The 15,940-nt window shown below is 30.2% G+C and overlaps 2 protein-coding genes across 2 annotated transcripts; one reads left to right on the top strand and one right to left on the bottom strand.

Annotated features, from left to right (window-relative positions):
• The first annotated feature begins 1,313 nt into the window (after positions 1-1,313).
• Positions 1,314-3,634, top strand: LOC134827878 (uncharacterized). The gene is made up of 3 exons (XM_063840741.1): positions 1,314-1,429; positions 1,493-3,055; positions 3,536-3,634. Exon 2 carries the CDS (start codon positions 1,501-1,503, stop codon positions 3,019-3,021), a length of 1,521 nt encoding a protein of 506 aa, XP_063696811.1. The 5' UTR covers positions 1,314-1,429; positions 1,493-1,500; the 3' UTR covers positions 3,022-3,055; positions 3,536-3,634.
• On the bottom strand, positions 3,634-6,134 carry LOC134827880 (acetyl-CoA acetyltransferase B, mitochondrial). The gene is made up of 3 exons (XM_063840743.1): positions 6,002-6,134; positions 4,652-5,862; positions 3,634-4,491 (listed from the first exon to the last, which is right to left on the bottom strand). Exons 1-3 carry the CDS (start codon positions 6,026-6,028, stop codon positions 3,657-3,659), a joined length of 2,073 nt encoding a protein of 690 aa, XP_063696813.1. The 5' UTR covers positions 6,029-6,134; the 3' UTR covers positions 3,634-3,656.
• Positions 6,135-15,940: the final 9,806 nt, after the last annotated feature.

The following is a 15,940-nucleotide window of genomic DNA, read 5'->3' as shown; positions in this document are numbered from 1 at the left end:
ATTTTTAGTGAGGGTAAGCATTTTTATCATCAGATCACAAAATGGCGATCTGAGGATAAACATTATATATTTTTTTCTTTTAAATTTGATCTTGAGATCGCCATCTTTTTTATCTGATCTTCAAAATGTAAAAGTTGGAAAACTGAAGATCAGATAAACAAAAAATGGCGATTTGAAGATCAAATTCAAATTTTCATATTTTTTGATTTGATCTTTTGATCGCCATTTTTATATCTGATCTTCAAAATGTAAAATTTCGAAAGCTGATGATCAGATAAAAAATATGGCGATCTGAAGATAAAATTCAAATTTTCATATCATTTGATTTGATCTTCAGATCGCCATCTTCTTTATCTGATCTTTAAAATGTAAATAATCGAAAGCTGAAGATCAAATAAAAAAATGGCGATCTGAAGATCAAATTCAAATTTTCATATTTTTTGATTTGATCTTTTGATCGCCATTTTTATATCTGATCTTTAAAATGTAAGAGATCAAAAGATGAAGATTAGATAAGAAAATGGCCATCTAAAGATCTCTTTTAATTATGTCAAAAAATCACAATCACCCTAATACCTTATGCACCAATTCAACATTTCCCGACGAACAATATTTATGATTTTATTGAAACCATCAACGCTGTTTACACATATGCACAACCGAGAACAAAACATACCAATCCATGAAATATTCAGCAACTAAAGGGTGCGTTACCTTCATACTACTACATGTGTCTAAAATGTTCTAATTTTCCGTATTTCTCCGACTCTTTCGCTCTCTGACGTTGTGTTTCCCTCCAGACCAACTATAAATTTTCAAGTGTTTTATAATATGTTAAAATATTCATATGGTTAATAAATTATGATATTAATATTTTGCTGGGTTGTTTGTAGCATCTCTAACATCGTCGACGAGCAAAATTTCCCCATGTTTTTGTATTTTATTATTTATCTGGCCGTCAGAAAGGAATGAATAATGGGGAGGAAGAGTCGGGTTGTTGGCGGAGGAGTGATAACAGCTAATATTTTCCACACAACATGGAAAAAAAGGAAATGCAAAGTACGGAGGAAGAGATTAGAAAATTTGATTTATTAAAACTTTTAGTTGATTTGGCATTGTTTTTGTTCAAAAAATATAAAAAAATTAATTTAATGAAAAATTACTTCAAAAATCTTATTTTTAGAGTTTTTAAGTAGTTTTTCATTAAAAAATAAAAATTTAACGAACAAGTTTTTCAAATTTTACAATAATTTGAGACGAACGAAAATGATAAAATCATTTTTGACAGATTTATCAATTTCATTCGTCTCAAAATTAAAAGCGGGCTGAAAACAAAAACAAATACACATTTCGTTGCGTAAATTAATGGAACAAAATTGCTGATTTTAGCACAAAAATAAAGTCTTCAACGTGTCAAGACTATTCAAAGGTTAATTTTTAATTTTTTTTTATCCGAATTTCATCAAATTCTATTTAAAAAAATATTTTTCAGCATTCGACATGAGTTCGAGTCAAGATTTGCTCTCGGAAGCTGCTGCTACTGCCTTACCTTCTTCCGGTTCGTCATCCACAGAGCTTTCCATCGGAGCATCTCTCATGCGAATCGACAGTTCAGAGCCAAATACCTCGAAAAATGTCGAAATCATTGAATTAGATGCGGATTTGGAGTTCGCCAAAGAGCTAGATCGAACATTAAATGGCACAAAAGTCCCCGAGGAATGCAATTCTGACTTGGAATTCGCTCGAAAATTGCACGAAGAGCTCAATAAAGAAGAAATTCCGGAATCTTCGAAGAGACCTCAGAGCTTTGACGATGACGTTGTCGTCGTTCCGCATCAAATTGAGACAATTGAAGTTCGTAGCGACGATGAAGACGAAGATTTGGTCGTTATTGAGAGTTCTTATGATAATCCCGTTGACGAAGTAATTTTCGCGGGAACCTCAATGGGATCGATTAACTTTGTGATTCAAGAACTCGGGATAAAATACAACCCAGCAACGTCTTTCGACTGGAAACAACATTCGATGAAACTGAATTTGAAAGGAATTTTCGGTCGTTTTAGCAAATTGTACTTTAACGAGCCCGAATGCTTCAAACACATCGAACTTGGATGGACAACAGATTTAGGAAATAAACCCGCAAGACTCCGTTTGCTCACAGATAAGACCCAAATTTCGCTGAATCATAATTTAAAGCTCGTGCCGCGAATTGAATTCTTGTCGCAACTCCTGCGAGTCATGCTGATTTTGTTTATTCGCGAAAAATACGGACTTGGCAACAACATTGTCGCGTTCAAAAAGAACTTTTTAAAGTCCTTGCAGCACATTAACAAGGTTTGGATGACGAATGTTCGCGAAAGTGGCGATTTGACGTTTAATCATGAGGTTGACAAGCGTTGTTGGTATCGTTGCACGGGCATGTGTCAGGATCACGCGCCATTTTACGGGACTTTTCGTTCTGCCACAGAGCCCGGAGGACATTGTTCATGGTGGTTGACGCATCGAACGAATTGCAGTGCGACACTTTTTCGTCTTTACGAAGTCACAAAGTTCATTGGAAACACGCCGAGCAACGAAGAAAGATTTTTCGTGACAAATGTTAAACATCGCAGTCTCAAAGTCGACTTGAAAAAGGCAAATAAGGATTTTTTGAAGCCTGAGGCGACAATTGATCTCGATATGGAGCGACAAGGGAGTGAAATTCCTTCAGAAGCAACAAGTTATATTGATATCATTGACAATCAGCGCGATGAGGATTTGTTGTACGGGCATCGATTGTCAGATCCGGTTGATCGTTTGGGTTTGAAACCAGCCGAGGAGTTTATGAAGTATTTTGATCGAAGTTTGGGAGTCGATTATAATGGATATTTGATTCCGTGTCCGATTTGCGGGGAAAAAGTTAATAGGCGATTGTTTGGGGAGCATTTTGATGGATGCATGGGTTTCTCGCAAAAGGTCGAGTACAAACCTGTACGTGTTAATTGGGAGGAATGGCCAAATGCGAAACGTGTTAAATATTAAATATGAAGAAATTTGTAAATTTTTTTGGATGGAGGTAAGAATTTTGAGTTGAATTTCGATTTTGAAGCATCAAATATTTATTAATTTTACTTATATTGAATTTTTTTAGTTGTTTTTTAGAGTAAAAATTAATTTTGAAAGCAATTACTTTTTTTTGAAGTAAAAAAATAATTATTTTGATAAAAAAATAATTTTTTAAATTGAAAATTTTCCTTTTGGACAGCTGAAAAATTTTTTTTAGAGCAAAAAATTTTTTTTGTTAATTAAAAAATAATTTTTTAATTTGGAAATTTTCCTTTTGGAGAACTAAAAAAATTTTTTTAAAGCTAAAAAAAATTATTTCTGTAATAAATTTTTTTTTAAAATTAATTAAATTTTAAATTTTTTTTTGGAGATAAAATTAATTCTCAAAAATTTTGAAAATAAAAAAAAATAAAAGTTACAATGCTTCAAAAAAATATTTATATTCAACTTAAACTCTTACCTTCATCTTAAAAAAATCCTTTAAATTTAGATACTAAGCCAGAGAAAATGTTACCAAACCAAAAAATGTGATGAAAAAACCTCATAAATGAAATTTTGTACTATGAAGTAAAATTTAATTAATTATTAATTTAATGAATTTAATTAATTTCCTAACTAAGTTTTTTTGGCTTTTGAATTTTTTCTCTTTGCAGCAGTTCGTCAAGTTCCTCCATCGTGCTAACTTCATACCATTTCTCGTTCAAACTAAATTTGATATTTTTACCGCTAACCTTGACTTTTCGCACCAAATTTATACTTTTCAGGTAAAGAACTTTCTTTTTGACTTCAAGCAAGGCATTCGACATTTGTCGTTCAATAAAAATTCGTTCATCGGAATCGACACCAATTGAGCGATGAGTTAATCCGCCATCGTTTTTAAGAGTTCCAATGTACGCATTAAAAAATTTTTCTCCTTTTTCATCGTAAAATTTGACCAAAAATGTGGATTTTTCGTTGGAAATATCCTTAAGTGAAAATTCATCGGGTTTAATTTCGAGTCCTAATGACGAAGCGATTTTAACAACAACTTCCTTTAGGGCAGCTTGCGATTTTGTGAGGTATTGTTGCGGTAAATTTGTGATAATAAACTCATTTTTTCTCTTTTTTGTTTCAGGTATCGAAGAATTTCTCGATTTTTCTTGTTTGAAAGATGAATTTTTCGTTTCAGATGAAAAGTCTTCTATCTCTTGGAGCCTTTTTTCGAGCAAATCCTTGTCCAAACGATGCATACACAAAAATTGACCATTCAAGGCGAGAACTGGGATGTCATTTCGATACAAACGAAGGAATTTTACGTTTTCCTTCTGCAGTATATCGACTTTTTCAAAGGTAAATCGATGCGCGAACGGTTGTAATTCATGCACAAGGTCCTCACATAACGAACAATGTTCGTGCGTGTACAACGTAAGTACCGGTAAAGCTCCCTGCGGTGAAAGTTGAGGCGCCCTACCGTAAAAAATGTTGAAAAATGGAAGAAAAAAGCGATTTACGTTAAAAAAATCTCAAAAATTTAAAAATTTATTGCAAAAAAATGTAAAAAATTAACAAATTCGTACGTATTTCAGGGTTAAATGCACTCAAAACGGAAAATTTTTCATTTTCTTACAATTTCTGGATGAGAATTGACGATGCGCCGCCTCCCCCATTGCAAATGCTCGCACATCCGTATTCGCCCTTCTTCAAAGTGTGCGCCAAATGGGTGACAATTCGTGCTCCGCTCATGCCAATTGGATGTCCGAGTGATACAGCGCCTCCATGAACATTAACTTTTGCCGGATCGACATCGAGTTTCTTGATATTCGCAACAGCAACGAGTGAAAATGCTTCATTTACTTCCCACATGGCGACATCTTGTTTGTTAACGCCTCCTTTCTCGAGCAATTTAGGGATTGCCAATGCCGGAGCGATGGGGAAGTCAATTGGATCCGTTTCTGCATCTTGATACGAGACAATTCGAGCGAGCGGAATGCAATTATGTTTCGCTGCAGCTTCAGCAGTCATCAAAACGAGTGCCGAGGCACCATCGTTCAAGGTACTTGCGTTGCCAGCAGTGACGGTGCCGCCTTCACGCTGAAAAACAGTCGCCAGAGACCCAAATTTATCGAAATTAACGCGTTTATATTCCTCATCTTCGGCAACAACGACATCAGGTTTGCCCCGTTTTTGGGGGACTTTGACAGGAACGAGTTCAGCATCGAATATTTTTGAGCTCCAAGCTGCTGCGCTGCGTTTATAGCTGTTTATTGCGTACTCGTCTTGTTCCTGACGGGTGATTCCCATTTTTTTCGCCGTATTTTCCGCGCAATTTCCCATATGGAATTTGTTGTAGACATCCCAAAGCCCGTCAAGCACGATTCCATCGTCTAATTTCACGCCGCCATACGGAGTTTGCCCGCGTCGCAAGTAAAAAGGCACATTTGACATCGACTCGAAGCCTCCCGCCAAAACGACATCTTGATCGCCGAGCGCCAAAGTTTGAGCCCCCAACATAATTGTCTTCAATCCTGACGAACAAACTTTATTCACTGTCGTGCAAATTGTGTTTTTTGGTAAACCAGCAAAAATCGCCGCTTGTCGGGCAGGAGCTTGTCCGGCGCCCGCTGACACGACATTTCCCAAATAAACTTCGTTGATGTCTTCTTTAGCGATTCCCGCGCGTTGAACAGCAGCTTCGACAGCGACAGCGCCCAATTGCGGACCCGACATGGATGCCAATTGACTTTGGAACGAACCGATGGGGGTTCGAACTGCCGACACGATGACAACTTCATTGCGTTTCACGCCGCTCGAGAAGTTTCGCAGCAACTGGAAGGAAGACTAAGAAGAAAAAAAATATTTTTTTGTTACCAACAGGTGTATTGAAGTAAAAAAATATGCAAATAAGGTGACGTACGACCTTGAAAGGCAATTGATAAGGTTCAATGTTTAAAGGTTTTTTGCGAAAAATTGGACTTACCTTCGAGATTTTCACCTTTGACATCATCTTGGAATGCAATTTAACGAAAAAGTTATAAAAATCACACAAAAGCAAGAAGGAAAAATGTGAATTTGTTCGAATTGATTCTCGAAACGTATGCACCGGAATTATCAACTAATCAAAAAGTGACAATGTGGATGAGGTTTGAAACGGATTTCATAGAAAAAATATTTGAATGTTTCTTTTTTGGAGTTTCGTTGGATTTTAATGAGAAAAAAAATATTTTTCTTATAAAAAAATTTTTGATTTATTAAATTTGGTTGAAAATCGCCCTCATAATAAAATCGTACTTTTTTTTATTTCATCAAAAATCGATCAGATAGCAATGGAAATCGACTTTAGAATGAATATTTATTAAATTTTAGCTTTGAAATTGGTTGAAAAGTGACTTGGGAAAAAAAGTACGATTTTTGCTTCTCATATGATAAAATCGTACTTTTTTTTATTTCATCAAAAATCGATCAGATATCAATGGAAATCGACTTTAGAATGAATATTTATTAAATTTTAGCTTTGAAACCCATCAAAAGTTGGTTGAAAATTGACTTGAGAAAAAAAGTACGATTTTTGTACGAAAAGTACGAAAATCGTACTTTTTTTTATTTCATCAAAAATCGATCAGATAGCAATGGAAATCGACTTTAGAATGAATATTTATTAACTTTTAGCTTTGAAACCCATCAAAAGTTGGTTGAAAATTGACTTGAGAAAAAAAGTACGATTTTTGCTCCTCATATGATAAAATCGTACTTTTTTTTATTTCATCAAAAATCGATCAGATAGCAATGGAAATCGACTTTAGAATGAATATTTATTAAATTTTAGCTTTGAAACCCATCAAAAGTTGGTTGAAAATTGACTTCAGAAAAAAAGTACGATTTTTGCTCCTCATATGATAAAATCGTACTTTTTTTTATTTCATCAAAAATCGATCAGATAGCAATGGAAATCGACTTTAGAATGAATATTTATTAACTTTTAGCTTTGAAACCCATCAAAAGTTGGTTGAAAATTGACTTGAGAAAAAAAGTACGATTTTTGCTCCTCATATGATAAAATCGTACTTTTTTTTATTTCATCAAAAATCGATCAGATAGCAATGGAAATCGACTTTAGAATGAATATTTATTAAATTTTAGCTTTGAAACCCATCAAAAGTTGGTTGAAAATTGACTTGAGAAAAAAAGTACGATTTTTGCTCCTCATATGATAAAATCGTACTTTTTTTTATTTCATCAAAAATCGATCAGATAGCAATGGAAATCGACTTTAGAATGAATATTTATTAACTTTTAGCTTTGAAACCCATCAAAAGTTGGTTGAAAATTGAAATACGATTTTTGCTCCTCATATGACGTTTATTTCATCAAAAATCGATGGAAATCAACTTAAATATGAATATTTATTAACTTTTAGCTTTGAAACCCATCAAAAGTTGGTTGAAAATTGACTTGAGAAAAAAAGTACGATTTTTGCTCCTCATATGATAAAATCGTACTTTTTTTTATTTCATCAAAAATCGATCAGATAGCAATGGAAATCGACTTTAGAATGAATATTTATTAAATTTTAGCTTTGAAACCCATCAAAAGTTGGTTGAAAATTGACTTGAGAAAAAAAGTACGATTTTTGCTCCTCATATGATAAAATCGTACTTTTTTTTATTTCATCAAAAATCGATCAGATAGCAATGGAAATCGACTTTAGAATGAATATTTATTAAATTTTAGCTTTGAAACCCATCAAAAGTTGGTTGAAAATTGACTTGAGAAAAAACAACGATTTTTGCTCCTCATATGATAAAATCGTACTTTTTTTATTTCATCAAAAATCGATCAGATAGCAATGGAAATCGACTTTAGAATGAATATTTATTAAATTTTAGCTTTGAAACCCATCAAAAGTTGGTTGAAAATTGACTTGAGAAAAAAAGTACGATTTTTGCTCCTCATATGATAAAATCGTACTTTTTTTTATTTCATCAAAAATCGATCAGATAGCAATGGAAATCGACTTTAGAATGAATATTTATTAACTTTTAGCTTTGAAACCCATCAAAAGTTGGTTGAAAATTGACTTGAGAAAAAAGTACGATTTTTGCTCCTCATATGATAAAATCGTACTTTTTTTTTTTTTTCATCAAAAATCGATCAGATAGCAATGGAAATCGACTTTAGAATGAATATTTATTAAATTTTAGCTTTGAAACCCATCAAAAGTTGGTTGAAAATTGACTTGAGAAAAAAAGTACGATTTTTGCTCCTCATATGATAAAATCGTACTTTTTTTTATTTCATCAAAAATCGATCAGATAGCAATGGAAATCGACTTTAGAATGAATATTTATTAAATTTTAGCTTTGAAACCCATCAAAAGTTGGTTGAAAATTGACTTGAGAAAAAAAGTACGATTTTTGCTCCTCATATGATAAAATCGTACTTTTTTTTATTTCATCAAAAATCGATCAGATAGCAATGGAAATCGACTTTAGAATGAATATTTATTAAATTTTAGCTTTGAAACCCATCAAAAGTTGGTTGAAAATTGACTTGAGAAAAAAAGTACGATTTTTGCTCCTCATATGATAAAATCGTACTTTTTTTTATTTCATCAAAAATCGATCAGATAGCAATGGAAATCGACTTTAGAATGAATATTTATTAAATTTTAGCTTTGAAACCCATCAAAAGTTGGTTGAAAATTGACTTGAGAAAAAAAGTACGATTTTTGCTCCTCATATGATAAAATCGTACTTTTTTTTATTTCATCAAAAATCGATCAGATAGCAATGGAAATCGACTTTAGAATGAATATTTATTAAATTTTAGCTTTGAAACCCATCAAAAGTTGGTTGAAAATTGACTTGAGAAAAAAAGTACGATTTTTGCTCCTCATATGATAAAATCGTACTTTTTTTTATTTCATCAAAAATCGATCAGATAGCAATGGAAATCGACTTTAGAATGAATATTTATTAAATTTTAGCTTTGAAACCCATCAAAAGTTGGTTGAAAATTGACTTGAGAAAAAAAGTACGATTTTTGCTCCTCATATGATAAAATCGTACTTTTTTTTATTTCATCAAAAATCGATCAGATAGCAATGGAAATCGACTTTAGAATGAATATTTATTAACTTTTAGCTTTGAAACCCATCAAAAGTTGGTTGAAAATTGACTTGAGAAAAAAAGTACGATTTTTGCTCCTCATATGATAAAATCGTACTTTTTTTTATTTCATCAAAAATCGATCAGATAGCAATGGAAATCGACTTTAGAATGAATATTTATTAAATTTTAGCTTTGAAACCCATCAAAAGTTGGTTGAAAATTGACTTGAGAAAAAAAGTACGATTTTTGCTCCTCATATGATAAAATCGTACTTTTTTTTTATTTCATCAAAAATGGTTGAAAATTGACTTGAGAAAAAAAGTACGATTTTTGCTCCTCATATGATAAAATCGTACTTTTTTTTATTTCATCAAAAATCGATCAGATAGCAATGGAAATCGACTTTAGAATGAATATTTATTAAATTTTAGCTTTGAAACCCATCAAAAGTTGGTTGAAAATTGACTTGAGAAAAAAAGTACGATTTTTGCTCCTCATATGATAAAATCGTACTTTTTTTTATTTCATCAAAAATCGATCAGATAGCAATGGAAATCGACTTTAGAATGAATATTTATTAACTTTTAGCTTTGAAACCCATCAAAAGTTGGTTGAAAATTGACTTGAGAAAAAAAGTACGATTTTTGCTCCTCATATGATAAAATCGTACTTTTTTTTATTTCATCAAAAATCGATCAGATAGCAATGGAAATCGACTTTAGAATGAATATTTATTAAATTTTAGCTTTGAAACCCATCAAAAGTTGGTTGAAAATTGACTTGAGAAAAAAAGTACGATTTTTGCTCCTCATATGATAAAATCGTACTTTTTTTTATTTCATCAAAAATCGATCAGATAGCAATGGAAATCGACTTTAGAATGAATATTTATTAAATTTTAGCTTTGAAACCCATCAAAAGTTGGTTGAAAATTGACTTGAGAAAAAAAGTACGATTTTTGCTCCTCATATGATAAAATCGTACTTTTTTTTATTTCATCAAAAATCGATCAGATAGCAATGGAAATCGACTTTAGAATGAATATTTATTAAATTTTAGCTTTGAAACCCATCAAAAGTTGGTTGAAAATTGACTTGAGAAAAAAAGTACGATTTTTGCTCCTCATATGATAAAATCGTACTTTTTTTTATTTCATCAAAAATCGATCAGATAGCAATGGAAATCGACTTTAGAATGAATATTTATTAAATTTTAGCTTTGAAACCCATCAAAAGTTGGTTGAAAATTGACTTGAGAAAAAAAGTACGATTTTTGCTCCTCATATGATAAAATCGTACTTTTTTTTATTTCATCAAAAATCGATCAGATAGCAATGGAAATCGACTTTAGAATGAATATTTATTAAATTTTAGCTTTGAAACCCATCAAAAGTTGGTTGAAAATTGACTTGAGAAAAAAAGTACGATTTTTGCTCCTCATATGATAAAATCGTACTTTTTTTTATTTCATCAAAAATCGATCAGATAGCAATGGAAATCGACTTTAGAATGAATATTTATTAAATTTTAGCTTTGAAACCCATCAAAAGTTGGTTGAAAATTGACTTGAGAAAAAAAGTACGATTTTTGCTCCTCATATGATAAAAACGTACTTTTTTTTATTTCATCAAAAATCGATCAGATAGCAATGGAAATCGACTTTAGAATGAATATTTATTAACTTTTAGCTTTGAAACCCATCAAAAGTTGGTTGAAAATTGACTTGAGAAAAAAAGTACGATTTTTGCTCCTCATATGATAAAATCGTACTTTTTTTTATTTCATCAAAAATCGATCAGATAGCAATGGAAATCGACTTTAGAATGAATATTTATTAAATTTTAGCTTTGAAACCCATCAAAAGTTGGTTGAAAATTGACTTGAGAAAAAAAGTACGATTTTTGCTCCTCATATGATAAAATCGTACTTTTTTTTATTTCATCAAAAATCGATCAGATAGCAATGGAAATCGACTTTAGAATGAATATTTATTAAATTTTAGCTTTGAAACCCATCAAAAGTTGGTTGAAAATTGACTTGAGAAAAAAAGTACGATTTTTGCTCCTCATATGATAAAATCGTACTTTTTTTTATTTCATCAAAAATCGATCAGATAGCAATGGAAATCGACTTTAGAATGAATATTTATTAAATTTTAGCTTTGAAACCCATCAAAAGTTGGTTGAAAATTGACTTGAGAAAAAAAGTACGATTTTTGCTCCTCATATGATAAAATCGTACTTTTTTTTATTTCATCAAAAATCGATCAGATAGCAATGGAAATCGACTTTAGAATGAATATTTATTAAATTTTAGCTTTGAAACCCATCAAAAGTTGGTTGAAAATTGACTTGAGAAAAAAAGTACGATTTTTGCTCCTCATATGATAAAATCGTACTTTTTTTTTATTTCATCAAAAATCGATCAGATAGCAATGGAAATCGACTTTAGAATGAATATTTATTAAATTTTAGCTTTGAAACCCATCAAAAGTTGGTTGAAAATTGACTTGAGAAAAAAAGTACGATTTTTGCTCCTCATATGATAAAATCGTACTTTTTTTTATTTCATCAAAAATCGATCAGATAGCAATGGAAATCGACTTTAGAATGAATATTTATTAACTTTTAGCTTTGAAACCCATCAAAAGTTGGTTGAAAATTGACTTGAGAAAAAAAGTACGATTTTTGCTCCTCATATGATAAAATCGTACTTTTTTTTATTTCATCAAAAATCGATCAGATAGCAATGGAAATCGACTTTAGAATGAATATTTATTAAATTTTAGCTTTGAAACCCATCAAAAGTTGGTTGAAAATTGACTTGAGAAAAAAAGTACGATTTTTGCTCCTCATATGTTAAAATCGTACTTTTTTTTATTTCGTCAAAAATCGATCAGATAGCAATGGAAATCGACTTTAGAATGAATATTTATTAACTTTTAGCTTTGAAACCCATCAAAAGTTGGTTGAAAATTGACTTGAGAAAAAAAGTACGATTTTTGCTCCTCATATGATAAAATCGTACTTTTTTTTATTTCATCAAAAATCGATCAGATAGCAATGGAAATCGACTTTAGAATGAATATTTATTAAATTTTAGCTTTGAAACCCATCAAAAGTTGGTTGAAAATTGACTTGAGAAAAAAAGTACGATTTTTGCTCCTCATATGATAAAATCGTACTTTTTTTTATTTCATCAAAAATCGATCAGATAGCAATGGAAATCGACTTTAGAATGAATATTTATTAACTTTTAGCTTTGAAACCCATCAAAAGTTGGTTGAAAATTGACTTGAGAAAAAAAGTACGATTTTTGCTCCTCATATGATAAAATCGTTGTTTTTTTATTTCATCAAAAATCGACCTGATATGCATGGAAATTAACTTTAGAATGCATAATTATTAAATTTTAGCTTTGAAATCCATCAAAAGTTGGTTGAAAATTGACTTGAGAAAAAACAACGATTTTTGCTCCTCATATGATAAAATCGTTGTTTTTTTTTATTTCATCAAAAATCGACCTGATATGCATGGAAATTAACTTTAGAATGCATAATTATTAAATTTTAGCTTTGAAATCCATCAAAAGTTGGTTGAAAATTGACTTGAGAAAAAACAACGATTTTTGCTCCTCATATGATAAAATCGTTGTTTTTTTATTTCATCAAAAATCGACCTGATATGCATGGAAATTAACTTTAGAATGCATAATTATTAAATTTTAGCTTTGAAATCCATCAAAAGTTGGTTGAAAATTGACTTGAGAAAAAACAACGATTTTTGCTCCTCATATGATAAAATCGTTGTTTTTTTATTTCATCAAAAATCGACCTGATATGCATGGAAATTAACTTTAGAATGCATAATTATTAAATTTTAGCTTTGAAACCCATCAAAAGTTGGTTGAAAATTGACTTGAGAAAAAACAACGATTTTTGCTCCTCATATGATAAAATCGTTGTTTTTTTATTTCATCAAAAATCGACCTGATATGCATGGAAATTATCTTTAGAATGCATAATTATTAAATTTTAGCTTTGAAACCCATCAAAAGTTGGTTGAAAATTGACTTGAGAAAAAACAACGATTTTTGCTCCTCATATGATAAAATCGTTGTTTTTTTATTTCATCAAAAATCGACCTGATATGCATGGAAATTAACTTTAGAATGCATAATTATTAAATTTTAGCTTTGAAATCCATCAAAAGTGGGTTGAAAATTGACTTGAGAAAAAACAACGATTTTTGCTCCTCATATGATAAAATCGTTGTTTTTTTATTTCATCAAAAATCGACCTGATATGCATGGAAATTAACTTTAGAATGCATAATTATTAAATTTTAGCTTTGAAATCCATCAAAAGTTGGTTGAAAATTGACTTGAGAAAAAACAACGATTTTTGCTCCTCATATGATAAAATCGTTGTTTTTTTATTTCATCAAAAATCGACCTGATATGCATGGAAATTAACTTTAGAATGCATAATTATTAAATTTTAGCTTTGAAATCCATCAAAAGTTGGTTTTAAAATTGACTTGAGAAAAAACAACGATTTTTGCTCCTCATATGATAAAATCGTTGTTTTTTTATTTCATCAAAAATCGACCTGATATGCATGGAAATTATCTTTAGAATGCATAATTATTAACTTTTAGCTTTGAAATCCATCAAAAATTGGTTGAAAATTGACTTGAGAAAAAACAACGATTTTTGCTCCTCATATGATAAAATCGTTGTTTTTTTATTTCATCAAAAATCGACCTGATATGCATGGAAATTATCTTTAGAATGCATAATTATTAAATTTTAGCTTTGAAATCCATCAAATATGGGTTTAAAATTGACTTGAGAAAAAACAACGATTTTTGCTCCTCATATGATAAAATCGTTGTTTTTTTATTTCATCAAAAATCGACCTGATATGCATGGAAATTAACTTTAGAATGCATAATTATTAAATTTTAGCTTTGAAATCCATCAAATATGGGTTGAAAATTGACTTGAGAAAAAACAACGATTTTTGCTCCTCATATGATAAAATCGTTGTTTTTTTTATTTCATCAAAAATCGACCTGATATGCATGGAAATTAACTTTAGAATGCATAATTATTAAATTTTAGCTTTGAAATCCATCAAAAGTTGGTTGAAAATTGACTTGAGAAAAAACAACGATTTTTGCTCCTCATATGATAAAATCGTTGTTTTTTTATTTCATCAAAAATCGACCTGATATGCATGGAAATTAACTTTAGAATGCATAATTATTAAATTTTAGCTTTGAAATCCATCAAATATGGGTTGAAAATTGACTTGAGAAAAAACAACGATTTTTGCTCCTCATATGATAAAATCGTTGTTTTTTTATTTCATCAAAAATCGACCTGATATGCATGGAAATTAACTTTAGAATGCATAATTATTCAATTTTAGCTTTGAAATCCATCAAAAGTTGGTTGAAAATTGACTTGAGAAAAAACAACGATTTTTGCTCCTCATATGATAAAATCGTTGTTTTTTTATTTCATCAAAAATCGACCTGATATGCATGGAAATTAACTTTAGAATGCATAATTATTCAATTTTAGCTTTGAAATCCATCAAAAGTATGGGTTGAAAATTGACTTGAGAAAAAACAACGATTTTTGCTCCTCATATGATAAAATCGTTGTTTTTTTATTTCATCAAAAATCGACCTGATATGCATGGAAATTAACTTTAGAATGCATAATTATTCAATTTTAGCTTTGAAATCCATCAAATATGGGTTGAAAATTGACTTGATACGATTTTTGCTCCTCATATGATAAAATCGTACTTTTTTTATTTCTTAAAAAATCGACCTGATATGCATGGAAAAAGTTGGTTGAAAATTGACTTGCAAAAACAACGATTTTTGCTCCTCATATGATAAAATCGTTGTTTTTTTATTTCATCAAAAATCGACCTGATATGCATGGAAATTAACTTTAGAATGCATAATTATTCAATTTTAGCTTTGAAATCCATCAAATATGGGTTGAAAATTGACTTGAGAAAAAACAACGATTTTTGCTCCTCATATGATAAAATCGTTGTTTTTTTATTTCATCAAAAATCGACCTGATATGCATGGAAATTAACTTTAGAATGCATAATTATTAAATTTTAGCTTTGAAATCCAACAAAAGTTGGTTGAAAATTGACTTGAGAAAAAACAACGATTTTTGCTCCTCATATGATAAAATCGTTGTTTTTTTATTTCATCAAAAATCGACCTGATATGCATGGAAATTAACTTTAGAATGCATAATTATTCAATTTTAGCTTTGAAATCCATCAAATATGGGTTGAAAATTGACTTGAGAAAAAACAACGATTTTTGCTCCTCATATGATAAAATCGTTGTTTTTTTATTTCATCAAAAATCGACCTGATATGCATGGAAATTATCTTTAGAATGCATAATTATTAAATTTTAGCTTTGAAATCCAACAAAAGTTGGTTGAAAATTGACTCGAGAAAAAACAACGGCTTTTGCTCCTCATATGATAAAATCGTTGTTTTTTTATTTCATCAAAAATCGACCTGATATGCATGGAAATTAACTTTAGAATACATAATTATTAAATTTTAGCTATGAAATCCATCAAAAATAAGTTGAAACTTGACTTGAGAAAAAAAAAAGGTTTTTGATAAAATCGTTTTTTTTATTTCTTCAAAAATCAAATTAAAAAAACTTTTTAAATTAGACAAAGTTAAAAAGCTGGAATGAAGTTAATATAATTTTAAGCAAAAAATTCTAAAAAAAAAAATTTAAACTTTTAATA

Source organism: Culicoides brevitarsis, chromosome 1, assembly GCF_036172545.1.
Source record: "Culicoides brevitarsis isolate CSIRO-B50_1 chromosome 1, AGI_CSIRO_Cbre_v1, whole genome shotgun sequence".
NCBI classification, from domain to species: domain Eukaryota; kingdom Metazoa; phylum Arthropoda; class Insecta; order Diptera; family Ceratopogonidae; genus Culicoides; species Culicoides brevitarsis.
The sequence above is the reverse complement of the archived record's forward strand: the minus strand, read 5'-3'. Positions and strand labels throughout refer to the sequence as shown.